This window comes from Pseudophryne corroboree, chromosome 5 (assembly GCF_028390025.1).
Source record: "Pseudophryne corroboree isolate aPseCor3 chromosome 5, aPseCor3.hap2, whole genome shotgun sequence".
Taxonomy (NCBI): domain Eukaryota; kingdom Metazoa; phylum Chordata; class Amphibia; order Anura; family Myobatrachidae; genus Pseudophryne; species Pseudophryne corroboree.
In genome coordinates, this window is record NC_086448.1 from 5,324,536 (window position 1) to 5,340,075 (window position 15,540).

General features: G+C 54.7%; 1 protein-coding gene across 1 annotated transcript in view; it reads left to right on the forward strand.

Annotated features, from left to right (window-relative positions):
• The first annotated feature begins 312 nt into the window (after positions 1 to 312).
• The window catches only part of DGAT1 (diacylglycerol O-acyltransferase 1), a 133,881-nt gene continuing 118,653 nt past the window's right edge, over positions 313 to 15,540 (forward strand). Inside the window, exons 1-5 of the mRNA XM_063921071.1 lie at positions 313 to 439; positions 9,578 to 9,706; positions 11,594 to 11,668; positions 11,750 to 11,853; positions 12,165 to 12,203. Of these exons, the coding sequence (XP_063777141.1) occupies positions 352 to 439; positions 9,578 to 9,706; positions 11,594 to 11,668; positions 11,750 to 11,853; positions 12,165 to 12,203 (435 nt within the window). The 5' untranslated portion in view covers positions 313 to 351. The remainder of the gene's footprint in view (positions 440 to 9,577; positions 9,707 to 11,593; positions 11,669 to 11,749; positions 11,854 to 12,164; positions 12,204 to 15,540) is intronic.

Below are 15,540 nucleotides of genomic sequence, written 5' to 3' on the forward strand. Positions count from 1 at the left end.
TATTGTTAGGGGAGAGGGGGCACTGATGGTATTGTGGTATTGTTAGGAGGGTGGGGGCACTGATAGTATTGTGGTATTGTTAATTACTTGTCCCCTCCTTACTTACACCAGCAGGCATGTTAGTCAAATCCCATCTCCAGTACAGCAAACGCCGCCCTTAGTAATTCTGGAGGTTTGCATCAGTACCAAACCCGTCACCTACAGCCCTGCGGCGGTGTGTACGGCGTGGCCCCGCGGCTGCCCCCAGCCCCAGCAGCTAGTCAGGTGCAGTGAGGAGGGGCGAGTCTGGGGTGAGTCTGGGGTGTGATTACCTGCACTGTCTCTGTCACACAGGGAGGATTGTCGGAGCGTATGGGAGTATTCCTGTATACAGTCATCCTTACTGGTATCCTGTGCTTCCCGGTGCTGGTGGTATTCACTGTGCTGTCCACCACTCCAGGTAATGTCACCCTGCAGGGGGCGGGGCATGTCTTATAGCTCCCTTCTGTCTGTGTCACCCTGCAGGGGGAGGGGCATGTTTTATAGCTCCCTTCTGTCTGTCACCCTGCAGGGGGCGGGGCATGTCTTATAGCTCCCTTCTTCACCCTGCAGTGGGAGGGGCATGTCTTATAGCTCCCTTCTGTCTGTGTCACCCTGCAGTGGGAGGGGAATGTCTTATAGCTCCCTTCTGTCTGTGTCACTCTGCAGGGGGAGGAGCATGTCTTAAAGCCCCCTTCTGCCTGTCACCCTGCAGGGGGAGGGGCATATCTTATAGCTCCCTTCTGTCACCCTGCAGTGGGAGGGAAAGGCTCCCTGTCTCATTCACATTTAATAAAGGGCAGGGGAGGTAGGGTGGCGTGTGTGTGTGAGGGGCAGGGGAGGCGGGGGTGGCGTGTGTGAGGGGCAGGGGAGGCGGGGGTGGCGTGTGAGGGGCAGGGGAGGCGGGGTGGCGTGTGTGAGGGGCAGGGGAGGTAGGGTGCCGTGTGTGAGGGGCAGGGGAGGTGGGGTGGCGTGTGTGTGAGGGGCAGGGGAGGCGGGGGTGGCGTGTGTGAGGGGCAGGGGAGGTGGGGTGGCGTGTGTGTGAGGGGCAGGGGAGGCGGGGTGGCGTGTGTGTGAGGGGCAGGGGAGGCGGGGGTGGCGTGTGTGTGAGGGGCAGGGGAGGCGGGGTGGCGTGTGTGAGGGGCAGGGGAGGTGGGGCGGCGTGTGTGTGAGGGGGAGGTGGGGGTGGCGTGTGTGTGAGGGGCAGGGGAGGCGGGGTGGCGTGTGTGTGAGGGGCAGGGGAGGTGGGGTGGCGTGTGTGTGAGGGGCAGGGGAGGCGGGGTGGCGTGTGTGAGGGGCAGGGGAGGCGGGGTGGCGTGTGTGTGAGGGGGAGGTGGGGTGGAGTGTGTGAGGGGCAGGGGAGGTAGGGTGCCGTGTGTGAGGGGCAGGGGAGGTGGGGTGGCGTGTGTGTGAGGAGCAGGGGAGGCGGGGTGGTGTGTGTGTGAGGGGCAGGGGAGGCGGGGGTGGCGTGTGTGTGAGGGGCAGGGGAGGCGGGGGTGGCGTGTGTGTGAGGGGCAGGGGAGGCGGGGTGGCGTGTGTGAGGGGCAGGGGAGGCGGGGTGGCGTGTGTGTGAGGGTGGGGTGGCGTGTGTGTGAGGGGCAGGGGAGGCGGGGGTGGCGTGTGTGTGAGGGTGGGGTGGCGTGTGTGTGAGGGGCAGGGGAGGCGGGGGTGGCGTGTGTGTGAGGGGCGGGGGAGGTGGGGTGGCGTGTGTGTGTGAGGGGGGGGGGGGGCGGCGTGTGTGTGAGGGGCAGGGGAGGCGGGGGTGGCGTGTGTGTGAGGGGCAGGAGAGGCGGGGGTGGCGTGTGTGTGAGGGGCAGGGGAGGCGGGGGTGGCGTGTGTGAGGGGCAGGGGAGGCGGGGGTGGCGTGTGTGTGAGGGTGGGGTGGCGTGTGTGTGAGGGGCAGGGGAGGCGGGGTGGCGTGTGTGTGAGGGGCGGGGGAGGTGGGGGTGGCGTGTGTGTGTGAGGGGGGGGGGGGGCGGCGTGTGTGTGAGGGGCAGGGGAGGCGGGGGTGGCGTGTGTGTGAGGGGCAGGAGAGGCGGGGTGGCGTGTGTGTGAGGGGCAGGGGAGGCGGGGTGGGGCGTATGTGAGGGGGAGGCGGGGTGGGGTGTGTGTGAGGGGCAGGGTAGGCGGGGTGGGGCGTGTGTGAGGGGCAGGGTAGGCGGGGGTGGGGCGTGTGTGAGGGGCAGGGGAGGCGGGGTGGGGCGTGTGTGAGGGGCAAGGGAGGCGGGGTGCGGCGTGTGTGAGGGGCAGGGGAGGCAGGGTGGGGCGTGTGTGTGAGGTAGAGATGAGCGGGTTCGGTTCCTCTGAATCCGAACCCGCCCGAACTTCAGGTTTTTTACACGGGTCCGAGCAGGCTCGGATCTTCCCGCCTTGCTCGGCTAACCCGAGCGCGCCCGAACGTCATCACGCTGTCGGATTCTCGCGAGGCTCGGATTCTATCGCGAGACTCGGATTCTATATAAGGAGCCGCGCGTCGCCGCCATTTTCACACGTGCATTGAGAGTCATAGGGAGAGGACGTGGCTGGCGTCCTCTCCGTTTAGAGAAGAGAGAGACACAGTATTTTGGGGAGCATTATTAGGAGGAGTACTACTATACTGTATACTACTATACTACTTGCTGAAGTGATATTTTATACTAGATTAGATAATAGATAGTGTGACTGTAAGTGTATTATCTGACTTGTGGGGGAGACACTGACAGTGGGGAGCAGTTAGAGTCTGAGAGCAGGACTCAGGAGTACATATAACGTACAGTGCACACTTTTGCTGCCAGAGTCAGTGCCACACTGCCATTGTTGTGACCACACTGACCACCAGTATAATAATATATTTTGTGATTGTCTGCTTAGGCCTCGGAGTACTATTTGCAAGTTGCAACGTGACCTGAAGTGACCACCAGTTTAATAATCAATCACCACCAGTTTAATATATATATATATATATATATATATATATATATATATATATATATAATTGTATATAATATATATATATATATATATATATATAATATATATATATATATATATATATATATATATATATATATATATATATATATATAATATTGTATACCACCTACCCGTGTTTTTTTTTTTTTTTCATTCTTCTTTATACATACTACTATAGTAGCTTACTGTAGCAGTCTGCGGTGCTGTGCTGACCTGACAGTGTCCAGCAGGTCCGTCATCAGTCATTACATAATAAATATATATAGTACCTGTCCGGCTGCAGTACTAGTGATATTATATTGATTTCATCTCATTATCAATAATTTATCATCCAGTCTAGACTCTATATTAGCAGCAGACACAGTACGTTAGTCCACGGCTGTAGCTACCTCTGTGTCGGCACTCGGCAGTCCATCCATAATTGTATACCACCTACCCGTGGTTTTTTTTTTTTCTTTCTTCTTTGTACATACTACTATAGAGTATAGTAGCTTACTGTAGCAGTCTGCGGTGCTGCTGAGCTGACAGTGTCCAGCAGGTCCGTCATCAGTCATCGTTACCTAATAAATATATTATCTACCTGTCCAGCTGCAGTACTAGTGAGATTATATATACATACATATATATATTGATTTCATCTCATTATCAATCATCCAGTCTATATTAGCAGCAGACACAGTACGTTAGTCCACGGCTGTAGCTACCTCTGTGTCGGCACTCGGCAGTCCATCCATAATTGTATACCACCTACCCGTGGTTTTTTTTTTTTTCTTTCTTCTTTGTACATACTACTATAGTATAGTAGCTTACTGTAGCAGTCTGCGGTGCTGCTGAGCTGACAGTGTCCAGCAGGTCCGTCATCAGTCATCATTACCTAATAAATATATTATCTACCTGTCCGGCTGCAGTACTAGTGATATTATATATACATACATATATATATATTGATTTCATCTCATTATCAATCATCCAGTCTATATTAGCAGCAGACACAGTACGGTAGTCCACGGCTGTAGCTACCTCTGTGTCGGCACTCGGCAGTCCATCCATAAGTATACTAGTATCCATCCATCTCCATTGTTTACCTGAGGTGCCTTTTAGTTGTGCCTATTAAAATATGGAGAACAAAAATGTTGAGGTTCCAAAATTAGGGAAAGATCAAGATCCACTTCCACCTCGTGCTGAAGCTGCTGCCACTAGTCATGGCCGAGACGATGAAATGCCAGCAACGTCGTCTGCCAAGGCCGATGCCCAATGTCATAGTACAGAGCATGTCAAATCCAAAACACCAAATATCAGTAAAAAAAGGACTCCAAAACCTAAAATAAAATTGTCGGAGGAGAAGTGTAAACTTGCCAATATGCCATTTACCACACGGAGTGGCAAGGAACGGCTGAGGCCCTGGCCTATGTTCATGGCTAGTGGTTCAGCTTCACATGAGGATGGAAGCACTCAGCCTCTCGCTAGAAAACTGAAAAGACTCAAGCTGGCAAAAGCACCGCAAAGAACTGTGCGTTCTTCGAAATCCCAAATCCACAAGGAGAGTCCAATTGTGTCGGTTGCGATGCCTGACCTTCCCAACACTGGACGTGAAGAGCATGCGCCTTCCACCATTTGCACGCCCCCTGCAAGTGCTGGAAGGAGCACCCGCAGTCCAGTTCCTGATAGTCAGATTGAAGATGTCAGTGTTGAAGTACACCAGGATGAGGAGGATATGGGTGTTGCTGGCGCTGGGGAGGAAATTGACCAGGAGGATTCTGATGGTGAGGTGGTTTGTTTAAGTCAGGCACCTGGGGAGACACCTGTTGTCCGTGGGAGGAATATGGCCGTTGACATGCCTGGTGAAAATACCAAAAAAATCAGCTCTTCAGTGTGGAGGTATTTCAACAGAAAAGCGGACAACAGGTGTCAAGCCGTGTGTTGCCTTTGTCAAGCTGTAATAAGTAGGGGTAAGGACGTTAACCACCTCGGAACATCCTCCCTTATACGTCACCTGCAGCGCATTCATAATAAGTCAGTGACAAGTTCAAAAACTTTGGGCGACAGCGGAAGCAGTCCACTGACCAGTAAATCCCTTCCTCTTGTAACCAAGCTCACGCAAACCACCCCACCAACTCCCTCAGTGTCAATTTCCTCCTTCCCCAGGAATGCCAATAGTCCTGCAGGCCATGTCACTGGCAATTCTGACGAGTCCTCTCCTGCCTGGGATTCCTCCGATGCATCCTTGCGTGTAACGCCTACTGCTGCTGGCGCTGCTGTTGTTGCTGCTGGGAGTCGATGGTCATCCCAGAGGGGAAGTCGTAAGCCCACTTGTACTACTTCCAGTAAGCAATTGACTGTCCAACAGTCCTTTGCGAGGAAGATGAAATATCACAGCAGTCATCCTGCTGCAAAGCGGATAACTGAGGCCTTGACAACTATGTTGGTGTTAGACGTGCGTCCGGTATCCGCCATTAGTTCACAGGGAACTAGACAATTTATTGAGGCAGTGTGCCCCCGTTACCAAATACCATCTAGGTTCCACTTCTCTAGGCAGGCGATACCGAGAATGTACACGGACGTCAGAAAAAGACTCACCAGTGTCCTAAAAAATGCAGTTGTACCCAATGTCCACTTAACCACGGACATGTGGACAAGTGGAGCAGGGCAGGGTCAGGACTATATGACTGTGACAGCCCACTGGGTAGATGTATGGACTCCCGCCGCAAGAACAGCAGCGGCGGCACCAGTAGCAGCATCTCGCAAACGCCAACTCTTTCCTAGGCAGGCTACGCTTTGTATCACCGCTTTCCAGAATACGCACACAGCTGAAAACCTCTTACGGCAACTGAGGAAGATCATCGCGGAATGGCTTACCCCAATTGGACTCTCCTGTGGATTTGTGGCATCGGACAACGCCAGCAATATTGTGTGTGCATTAAATATGGGCAAATTCCAGCACGTCCCATGTTTTGCACATACCTTGAATTTGGTGGTGCAGAATTTTTTTAAAAACGACAGGGGCGTGCAAGAGATGCTGTCGGTGGCCAGAAGAATTGCGGGACACTTTCGGCGTACAGGCACCACGTACAGAAGACTGGAGCACCACCAAAAACTACTGAACCTGCCCTGCCATCATCTGAAGCAAGAAGTGGTAACGAGGTGGAATTCAACCCTCTATATGCTTCAGAGGTTGGAGGAGCAGCAAAAGGCCATTCAAGCCTATACAATTGAGCACGATATAGGAGGTGGAATGCACCTGTCTCAAGCGCAGTGGAGAATGATTTCAACGTTGTGCAAGGTTCTGATGCCCTTTGAACTTGCCACACGTGAAGTCAGTTCAGACACTGCCAGCCTGAGTCAGGTCATTCCCCTCATCAGGCTTTTACAGAAGAAGCTGGAGACATTGAAGGAGGAGCTAACACGGAGCGATTCCGCTAGGCATGTGGGACTTGTGGATGGAGCCCTTAATTCGCTTAACAAGGATTCACGGGTGGTCAATCTGTTGAAATCAGAGCACTACATTTTGGCCACCGTGCTCGATCCTAGATTTAAAGCCTACCTTGGATCTCTCTTTCCGGCAGACACAAGTCTGCTGGGGTTGAAAGACCTGCTGGTGAGAAAATTGTCAAGTCAAGCGGAACGCGACCTGTCAACATCTCCTCCTTCACATTCTTCCGCAACTGGGGGTGCGAGGAAAAGGCTCAGAATTCCGAGCCCACCCGCTGGCGGTGATGCAGGGCAGTCTGGAGCGACTGCTGATGCTGACATCTGGTCCGGACTGAAGGACCTGACAACGATTACGGACATGTCGTCTACTGTCACTGCATATGATTCTCTCACCATTGAAAGAATGGTGGAGGATTATATGAGTGACCGCATCCAAGTAGGCACGTCAGACAGTCCGTACTTATACTGGCAGGAAAAAGAGGCAATTTGGAGGCCCTTGCACAAACTGGCTTTATTCTACCTAAGTTGCCCTCCCACAAGTGTGTACTCCGAAAGAGTGTTTAGTGCCGCCGCTCACCTTGTCAGCAATCGGCGTACGAGGTTACATCCAGAAAATGTGGAGAAGATGATGTTCATTAAAATGAATTATAATCAATTCCTCCGTGGAGACATTGACCAGCAGCAATTGCCTCCACAAAGTACACAGGGAGCTGAGATGGTGGATTCCAGTGGGGACGAATTGATAATCTGTGAGGAGGGGGATGTACACGGTGATATATCGGAGGATGATGATGAGGTGGACATCTTGCCTCTGTAGAGCCAGTTTGTGCAAGGAGAGATTAATTGCTTCTTTTTTGGTGGGGGTCCAAACCAACCCGTCATTTCAGTCACAGTCGTGTGGCAGACCCTGTCACTGAAATGATGGGTTGGTTAAAGTGTGCATGTCCTGTTTATACAACATAAGGGTGGGTGGGAGGGCCCAAGGACAATTCCATCTTGCACCTCTTTTTTTCTTTAATTTTTCTTTGCGTCATGTGCTGTTTGTGGAATGTTTTTTGGAAGGGCCATCCTGCGTGACACTGCAGTGACACTCCTAGATGGGCCCGGTGTTTGTGTCGGCCACTAGGGTCGCTTATCTTACTCACACAGCTACCTCATTGCGCCTCTTTTTTTCTTTGCGTCATGTGCTGTTTGGGGAGGGTTTTTTGGAAGGGCCATCCTGCGTGACACTGCAGTGCCACTCCTAGATGGGCACGGTGTTTGTGTCGGCCACTAGGGTCGCTTATCTTACTCACACAGCTACCTCATTGCGCCTCTTTTTTTCTTTGCGTCATGTGCTGTTTGGGGAGGGTTTTTTGGAAGGGCCATCCTGCGTGACACTGCAGTGCCACTCCTAGATGGGCACGGTGTTTGTGTCGGCCACTAGGGTCGCTTATCTTACTCACACAGCTACCTCATTGCGCCTCTTTTTTTCTTTGCGTCATGTGCTGTTTGGGGAGGTTTTTTTGGAAGGGCCATCCTGCGTGACACTGCAGTGCCACTCCTAGATGGGCACGGTGTTTGTGTCGGCCACTAGGGTCGCTTAGCTTAGTCATCCAGCGACCTAGGTGCAAATTTTAGGACTAAAAATAATATTGTGAGGTGTGAGGTATTCAGAATAGACTGAAAATGAGTGGAAATTATGGTTTTTGAGGTTAATAATACTTTGGGATCAAAATGACCCCCAAATTCTATGATTTAAGCTGTTTTTTAGTGTTTTTTAAAAAAAACACCCGAATCCAAAACACACCCGAATCCGACAAAAAAAATTCGGTGAGGTTTTGCCAAAACGCGGTCGAACCCAAAACACGGCCGCGGAACCGAACCCAAAACCAAAACACAAAACCCGAAAAATTTCAAGTGCACATCTCTAGTGTGAGGGGCAGGGGAGGTAGGGTGCCGTGTGTGAGGGGCAGGGGAGGTGGGGTGGCGTGTGTGTGAGGGGCAGGGGAGGCGGGGTGGCGTGTGTGTGAGGGGCAGGGGAGGCGGGGTGGCGTGTGTGTGAGGGGCAGGGGAGGCGGGGGTGGCGTGTGTGTGAGGGGCAGGGGAGGCGGGGTGGCGTGTGTGAGGGGCAGGGGAGGCGGGGTGGCGTGTGTGTGAGGGGGAGGTGGGGTGGCGTGTGTGTGAGGGGCAGGGGAGGCGGGGTGGCGTGTGTGTGAGGGGCAGGGGAGGTGGGGTGGCGTGTGTGTGAGGGGCAGGGGAGGCGGGGTGGCGTGTGTGAGGGGCAGGGGAGGCGGGGTGGCGTGTGTGTGAGGGGGAGGTGGGGTGGAGTGTGTGAGGGGCAGGGGAGGTAGGGTGCCGTGTGTGAGGGGCAGGGGAGGTGGGGTGGCGTGTGTGTGAGGAGCAGGGGAGGCGGGGTGGTGTGTGTGTTTGGGGCAGGGGAGGTGGGGTGGCGTGTGTGTGAGAGGCAGGGGAGGCGGGGTGGCGTGTGTGAGGGGCAGGGGAGGTGGGGTGGCGTGTGTGTGAGGGGGAGGTGGGGTGGAGTGTGTGAGGGGCAGGGGAGGTGGGGTGGAGTGTGTGAGGGGCAGGGGAGGTAGGGTGCCGTGTGTGAGGGGCAGGGGAGGTAGGGTGCCGTGTGTGAGGGGCAGGGGAGGTGGGGTGGCGTGTGTGTGAGGAGCAGGGGAGGCGGGGTGGCGTGTGTGTGTGAGGGGCAGGGGAGGCGGGGTGGCGTGTGTGTGAGGGGCAGGGGAGGCGGGATGGCGTGTGTGTGAGGGGGAGGCGGGGTGGGGCGTGTGTGTGAGGGGGAGGCGGGGTGGGGCGTGTGTGAGGGGCAGGGGAGGCGGGGTGGGGCTTGTGTGAGGGGCAGGGGAGGTAGGATGGCGTGTGTGAGGGGGAGGCGGGGTGGGGTGTGTGTGAGGTGCAGGGGAGGTAGGGTGGCGTGTGTGTGAGGTGCAGGGGAGGTAGGGTGGCATGTGTGAGGGGGAGGTAGGGTGGCGTGTGTGAGGGGGAGGTAGGGTGGAGAGGAGATGGGGCACAGTGGTTTAGGGGTAGGTATTCCGGTAAGTGGAGGGTGTGTGTGAGAGAGAGACACAGGACGGGAGCAGCACTGGCGATGAGCCTCACCCCCTGAATCTCGCTGTAGCACCCAGTGGGTGACTATGGGGCCCCATGCCATCTGAATCATGTTCTCCTCTTGCAGTGGGAGCGGTCTGTGCCCTCAGCGTTTACACCATCCTCTTCCTCAAGCTCTACTCCTATAAAGATGTCAACCGCTGGTGCCGGGAGAGGCGGCTGGTGCGGGCCAGGGCGCTGGGACGCTGTCAGTCTGGTGAGTGCAGGTTACCAGTCAGACCCCCGCGTGTCCTCCCCGCTCTGTCTCATGTCACCTGTTGTCATTCCATTTCTCACCTGTGGAAGGTGTCTGGTGTGGGGAAGTAGGTGTCGCCCGTGTCGGGTGTGGGGAAGCAGGTGACGCCCGTGTCTGGTGTGGGGAAGCAGGTGACGCCCGTGTCGGGTGTGGGGAAGCAGGTGTCGCCCGTGTCGGGTGTGGGGAAGCAGGTGACGCCCGTGTCGGGTGTGGGGAAGCAGGTGACGCCCGTGTCTGGTGTGGGGAAGCAGGTGACGCCCGTGTCTGGTGTGGGGAAGCAGGTGTCACCCGTGTCGGGTGTGGGGAAGCAGGTGTCACCCGTGTCGGGTGTGGGGAAGCAGGTGTCGCCTGTGTCGGGTGTGGGGAAGCAGGTGTCGCCCATGTCGGGTGTGGGGAAGCAGGTGTCGGGTGTGGGGAAGCAGGTGTCGCCCGTGTCGGGTGTGGGGAAGCAGGTGTCGGGTGTGGGGAAGCAGGTGTCGCCCGTGTCGGGGGTGGGGAAGCAGGTGTCGCCCGTGTCGGGTGTGGGGAAGCAGGTGTCACCCGTGTCGGGTGTGTGGAAGCAGGTGTCACCCGTGTCGGGTGTGGGGAAGCAGGTGTCACCCGTGTCGGGTGTGGGGAAGCAGGTGTCACCCGTGTCGGGTGTGGGGAAGCAGGTGTCGCCCGTGTCGGGTGTGGGGAAGCAGGTGTCGCCTGTGTCGGGTGTGGGGAAGCAGGTGTCGCCCATGTCGGGTGTGGGGAAGCAGGTGTCGGGTGTGGGGAAGCAGGTGTCGCCCGTGTCGGGTGTGGGGAAGCAGGTGTCGGGTGTGGGGAAGCAGGTGTCGCCCGTGTCGGGGGTGGGGAAGCAGGTGTCGCCCGTGTCGGGTGTGGGGAAGCAGGTGTAGCCCGTGTCGGGTGTGGGGAAGCAGGTGTCGCCCGTGTCGGGTGTGGGGAAGCAGGTGTCACCCGTGTCGGGTGTGGGGAAGCAGGTGTCGGGTGTGGGGAAGCAGGTGTCGCCCGTGTCGGGTGTGGGGAAGCAGGTGTCGCCCATGTCGGGTGTGGGGAAGCAGGTGTCGGGTGTAGGGAAGCAGGTGTCGCCCGTGTCTGGTGTGGGGAAGCAGGTGTCGGGTGTGGGGAATCAGGTGTCGCCCGTGTCGGGTGTGGGGAATCAGGTGTCGCCCGTGTCGGGTGTGGGGAAGCAGGTGTCGCCCGTGTCGGGTGTGGGGAAGCAGGTGTCGCCCGTGTCTGGTGTGGGGAAGCAGGTGACGCCCGTGTCGGGTGTGGGGAAGCAGGTGTCACCCGTGTCGGGTGTGGGGAAGCAGGTGTCACCCGTGTCGGGTGTGGGGAAGCAGGTGTCGCCTGTGTCGGGTGTGGGGAAGCAGGTGTCGCCCATGTCGGGTGTGGGGAAGCAGGTGTCGGCCATGTCGGGTGTGGGGAAGCAGGTGTTGGGTGTGGGGAAGCAGGTGTCGCCCGTGTCGGGGGTGGGGAAGCAGGTGTCGCCCATGTCGGGTGTGGGGAAGCAGGTGTAGCCCGTGTCGGGTGTGGGGAAGCAGGTGTCACCCGTGTCGGGTGTGGGGAAGCAGGTGTCGCCCGTGTCGGGTGTGGGGAAGCAGGTGTCGCCCATGTCGGGTGTGGGGAAGCAGGTGTCGGGTGTAGGGAAGCAGGTGTCGCCCGTGTCTGGTGTGGGGAAGCAGGTGTTGGGTGTGGGGAATCAGGTGTCGCCCATGTCGGGTGTGGGGAATCAGGTGTCGCCCGTGTCGGGTGTGGGGAAGCAGGTGTCGCCCGTGTTGGGTGTGGAGAAGCAGGTGTCGGGTGTGTGTACATTAGCCTTTCAGTATATGATCTCTCTGCGTTCTGCTCGTTATGTCTTAGCTCCACTAATAAGGAAAGCCAATGGAGATGTGGGGAAGAAGGAGGTGTCTTATCCGGGGAACCTGACATACAGAGGTAAGTGGAACGTATCCTGTTACCCTCTCCCCACAGTTGCCCCAGTGTACCCTGATCTCCTCTGGTATCTGTGTCCCTCAGACATGTATTATTTCGTGTTGGCTCCCACGCTCTGCTACGAGCTCAACTTCCCACGCTCACCTCGGATTCGTAAGAGGTTCCTTCTCAGACGACTTCTGGAGATGGTGAGAAGAACATGAGTGGTGAATCTGTACAACGCCCAACTCGCAGTCCATCACTCCCGCCGACCCCATGCCTCCCGCCATCCCCCCGACCCCAGGCCTCCCGACTCTCGCCATCACCCCGACCCCATGCCTCCCAACTCTCGCCATCCCCCCGACCCCATGCCTCTTGCCACCCCACCCCACCCCGCACCGACCCCATGACTCCCCCCGACTCCCGCCATCCCCATGACTCCCGCTGTACCTATCAGACTTTGATACATGGCTCTGCAGGCCGCCTTACACAGTGTCACTTTTCTCTTCTCCATACACAGCTGTTCATCATGCAGCTCCTGGTCGGCCTCATCCAGCAGGTAAGTTCTGCAGCCCGGATCTGTCACTGCTAACATGCTAAAATAATGGGAAAGAAAGAATAGAGCTTGGGTTCTAGATAAGAGGAGAGTGAATGGAAGAGGTTACTGGTTGGATTTAGGATGTTAGGAGGCTCATTAGAAGAAGAACCAAGTTAGTAGACGTCTTTTGGGGCTATAAGGGCTCATGATAAGTTATTGCTTATAAATGAGAGGTTAGCTCGGTATACAGAGCGCGGGATCAGTTAGTAGAGGAGGCACGTCACCAGTATTTCACTGTATACTGAAGTTCTGGTGGAGTGTGGAGGCATTACTGGTAACTGGGTTATGGTAGAGGAGGGAGGAAACATTACTGGTAACTGGGTTATGGTAGAGGAGGAGGAGGAGACATTACTGGTAACTGGTTTATTGTAGAGGAGGAGGGAGGAGACATTACTGGTAACTGGGATATGGTAGAGGAGGAGGTGGAGACATTACTGGTAACTGGGTTATGGTAGAGGAGGAGGGAGGAGACATTACTGGTAACTGGGATATGGTAGAGGAGGAGGGAGGAGACATTACTGGTAAATGGGTAATGGTAGAGGAGGAGGGAGGAGACATTACTGGTAAATGGGTAATGGTAGAGGAGGAGAAGGGCGGAGACATTACTGGTAACTGGGATATGGTAGAGGAGGAGGGAGGAGACATTACTGGTAACTGGGATATGGTAGAGGAGGAGGGAGGAGACATTACTGGTAACTGGGATATGGTAGAGGAGGAGGGAGGAGACATTACTGGTAAATGGGTTATGGTAGAGGAGGAGGAGGAGACATTACTGGTAACTGGGATATGGTAGAGCAGGAGGTAGGAGACATTACTGGTAACTGGTTTATGGTAGAGGAGGAGGGAGGAGACATTACTGGTAACTGGGTTATGGTAGAGGAGGGAGGAGACATTACTGGTAACTGGTTTATGGTAGAGGAGAAGGGAGGAGACATTACTGGTAACTGGGATATGGTAGAGGAGGAGGAGGAGACATTACTGGTAACTGGGTTATGGTAGAGGAGGAGGAGGAGACATTACTGGTAACTGGGATATGGTAGCGGAGGAGGGAGGAGACATTACTGGTAACTGGGTTATGGTAGAGGAGGGAGGAGACATTACTGGTAACTGGGTTATGGTAGAGGAGGAGGGAGGAGACATTACTGGTAACTTGGTTATGGTAGAGGAGGAGGAGGAGACATTACTGGTAACTGGGATATGGTAGCGGAGGAGGGAGGAGACATTACTGGTAACTGGTTTATGGTAGAGGAGGAGGAGGAGACATTACTGGTAACTGGGATATGGTAGCGGAGGAGGGAGGAGACATTACTGGTAACTGGGTTATGGTAGAGGAGGGAGGAGACATTACTGGTAACTGGGTTATGGTAGAGGAGGAGGGAGGAGACATTACTGGTAACTGGGTTATGGTAGAGGAGGAGGGAGGAGACATTACTGGTAACTGGGATATGGTAGAGGAGGAGGGCGGAGGCATTACTGGTAACTGGGATATGGTAGAGGAGGAGGAGGAGGAGACATTACTGGTAACTGGGTTATGGTAGAGGAGGAGGGAGGAGACATTACTGGTAACTGGGTTATGGTAGAGGAGGAGGAGACATTACTGGTAACTGGGTTATGGTAGAGGAGGAGGAGGAGACATTACTGGGATATGGTAGAGGAGAAGGGAGGAGACATTACTGGTAACTGGGTTATGGTAGAGGAGGAGGAGGAGACATTACTGGTAACTGGGATATGGTAGAGGAGGAGGAGGAGACATTACTGGTAATTGGGATATGGTAGAGGAGGAGGAGACATTACTGGTAACTGGGTTATGGTAGAGGAGGAGGAGGAGACATTACTGGTAACTGGGTTATGGTAGAGGAGGAGGAGGAGACATTACTGGTAACTGGGTTATGGTAGAGGAGGAGGAGGAGACATTACTGGTAATTGGGATATGGTAGAGGAGGAGGAGACATTACTGGTAACTGGGTTATGGTAGAGGAGGAGGAGGAGACATTACTGGTAACTGGGTTATGGTAGAGGAGGAGGAGGAGACATTACTGGTAACTGGGTTATGGTAGAGGAGGAAGGAGACATTACTGGTAACTGGGTTATGGTAGAGGAGGAGGAGACATTACTGGTAACTGGGTTATGGTAGCGGAGGAGGAGACATTACTGGTAACTGGGTTATGGTAGAGGAGGAGGGAGGAGACATTACTGGTAACTGGGTTATGGTAGAGAAGGAGGGAGGAGACATTACTGGTAACTGGGTTATGGTAGAGGAGGAGGTGGAGACATTACTGGTAACTGGGTTATGGTAGAGGAGGAGACATTACTGGTAACTGGGATATGGTAGAGGAGGGAGGAGACATTACTGGTAACTGGGTTATGGTAGAGGAGGAGGGAGGAGACATTACTGGTAACTGGGTTATGGTAGAGAAGGAGGGAGGAGATATTACTGGTAACTGGGTTATGGTAGAGGAGGAGGTGGAGACATTACTGGTAACTGGGTTATGGTAGAGGAGGAGGGAGGAGACATTACTGGTAACTGGGATATGGTAGCAGAGAAGGGAGGAGACATTACTGGTAACTGGATTATGGTAGCGGAGGCGGGAGGAGACATTACTGGTAACTGGGTTATGGTAGAGGAGGAGGAGGTAGGAGACATTACTGGTAACTGGGTTATGGTAGAGGAGGAGGAGGAGACATTACTGGTAACTGGGATATGGTAGAGGAGGAGGGAGGAGACATTACTGGTAACTGGGTTATGGTAGAGGAGGAGGAGGCATTACTGGTAACTGGGTTATGGTAGAGGAGGAGGGAGGAGACATTACTGGTAACTGGGATATGGTAGAGGAGGAGGAGGAGACATTACTGGTAACTGGGTTATGGTAGAGGAGGAGGGAGGAGACATTACTGGTAACTGGGATATGGTAGAGGAGGAGGAAGGAGATATTACTGGTAACTGGGATATGGTAGAGGAGGAGGAGACATTACTGGTAACTGGGTTATGGTAGAGGAGGAGGAGACATTACTGGTAACTGGGTTATGGTAGCGGAGAAGGAGACATTACGGATAACTGGGTTATGGTAGAGGAGGAGGGAGGAGGCATTACTGGTAACTGGGTTATGGTAGCGGAGGAGGCAGGAGGCATTACTGGTAACTGGGTTATGGTAGAGAAGGAGGTGGAGACATTACTGGTAACTGGGTTATGGTAGAGGAGGAGGGAGGAGACATTACTGGTAACTGGGATATTGTAGCGGAGGAGGGAGGAGACATTACTGGCAACTGGGTTATGGTAGCGGAGAAGGGAGCAGACATT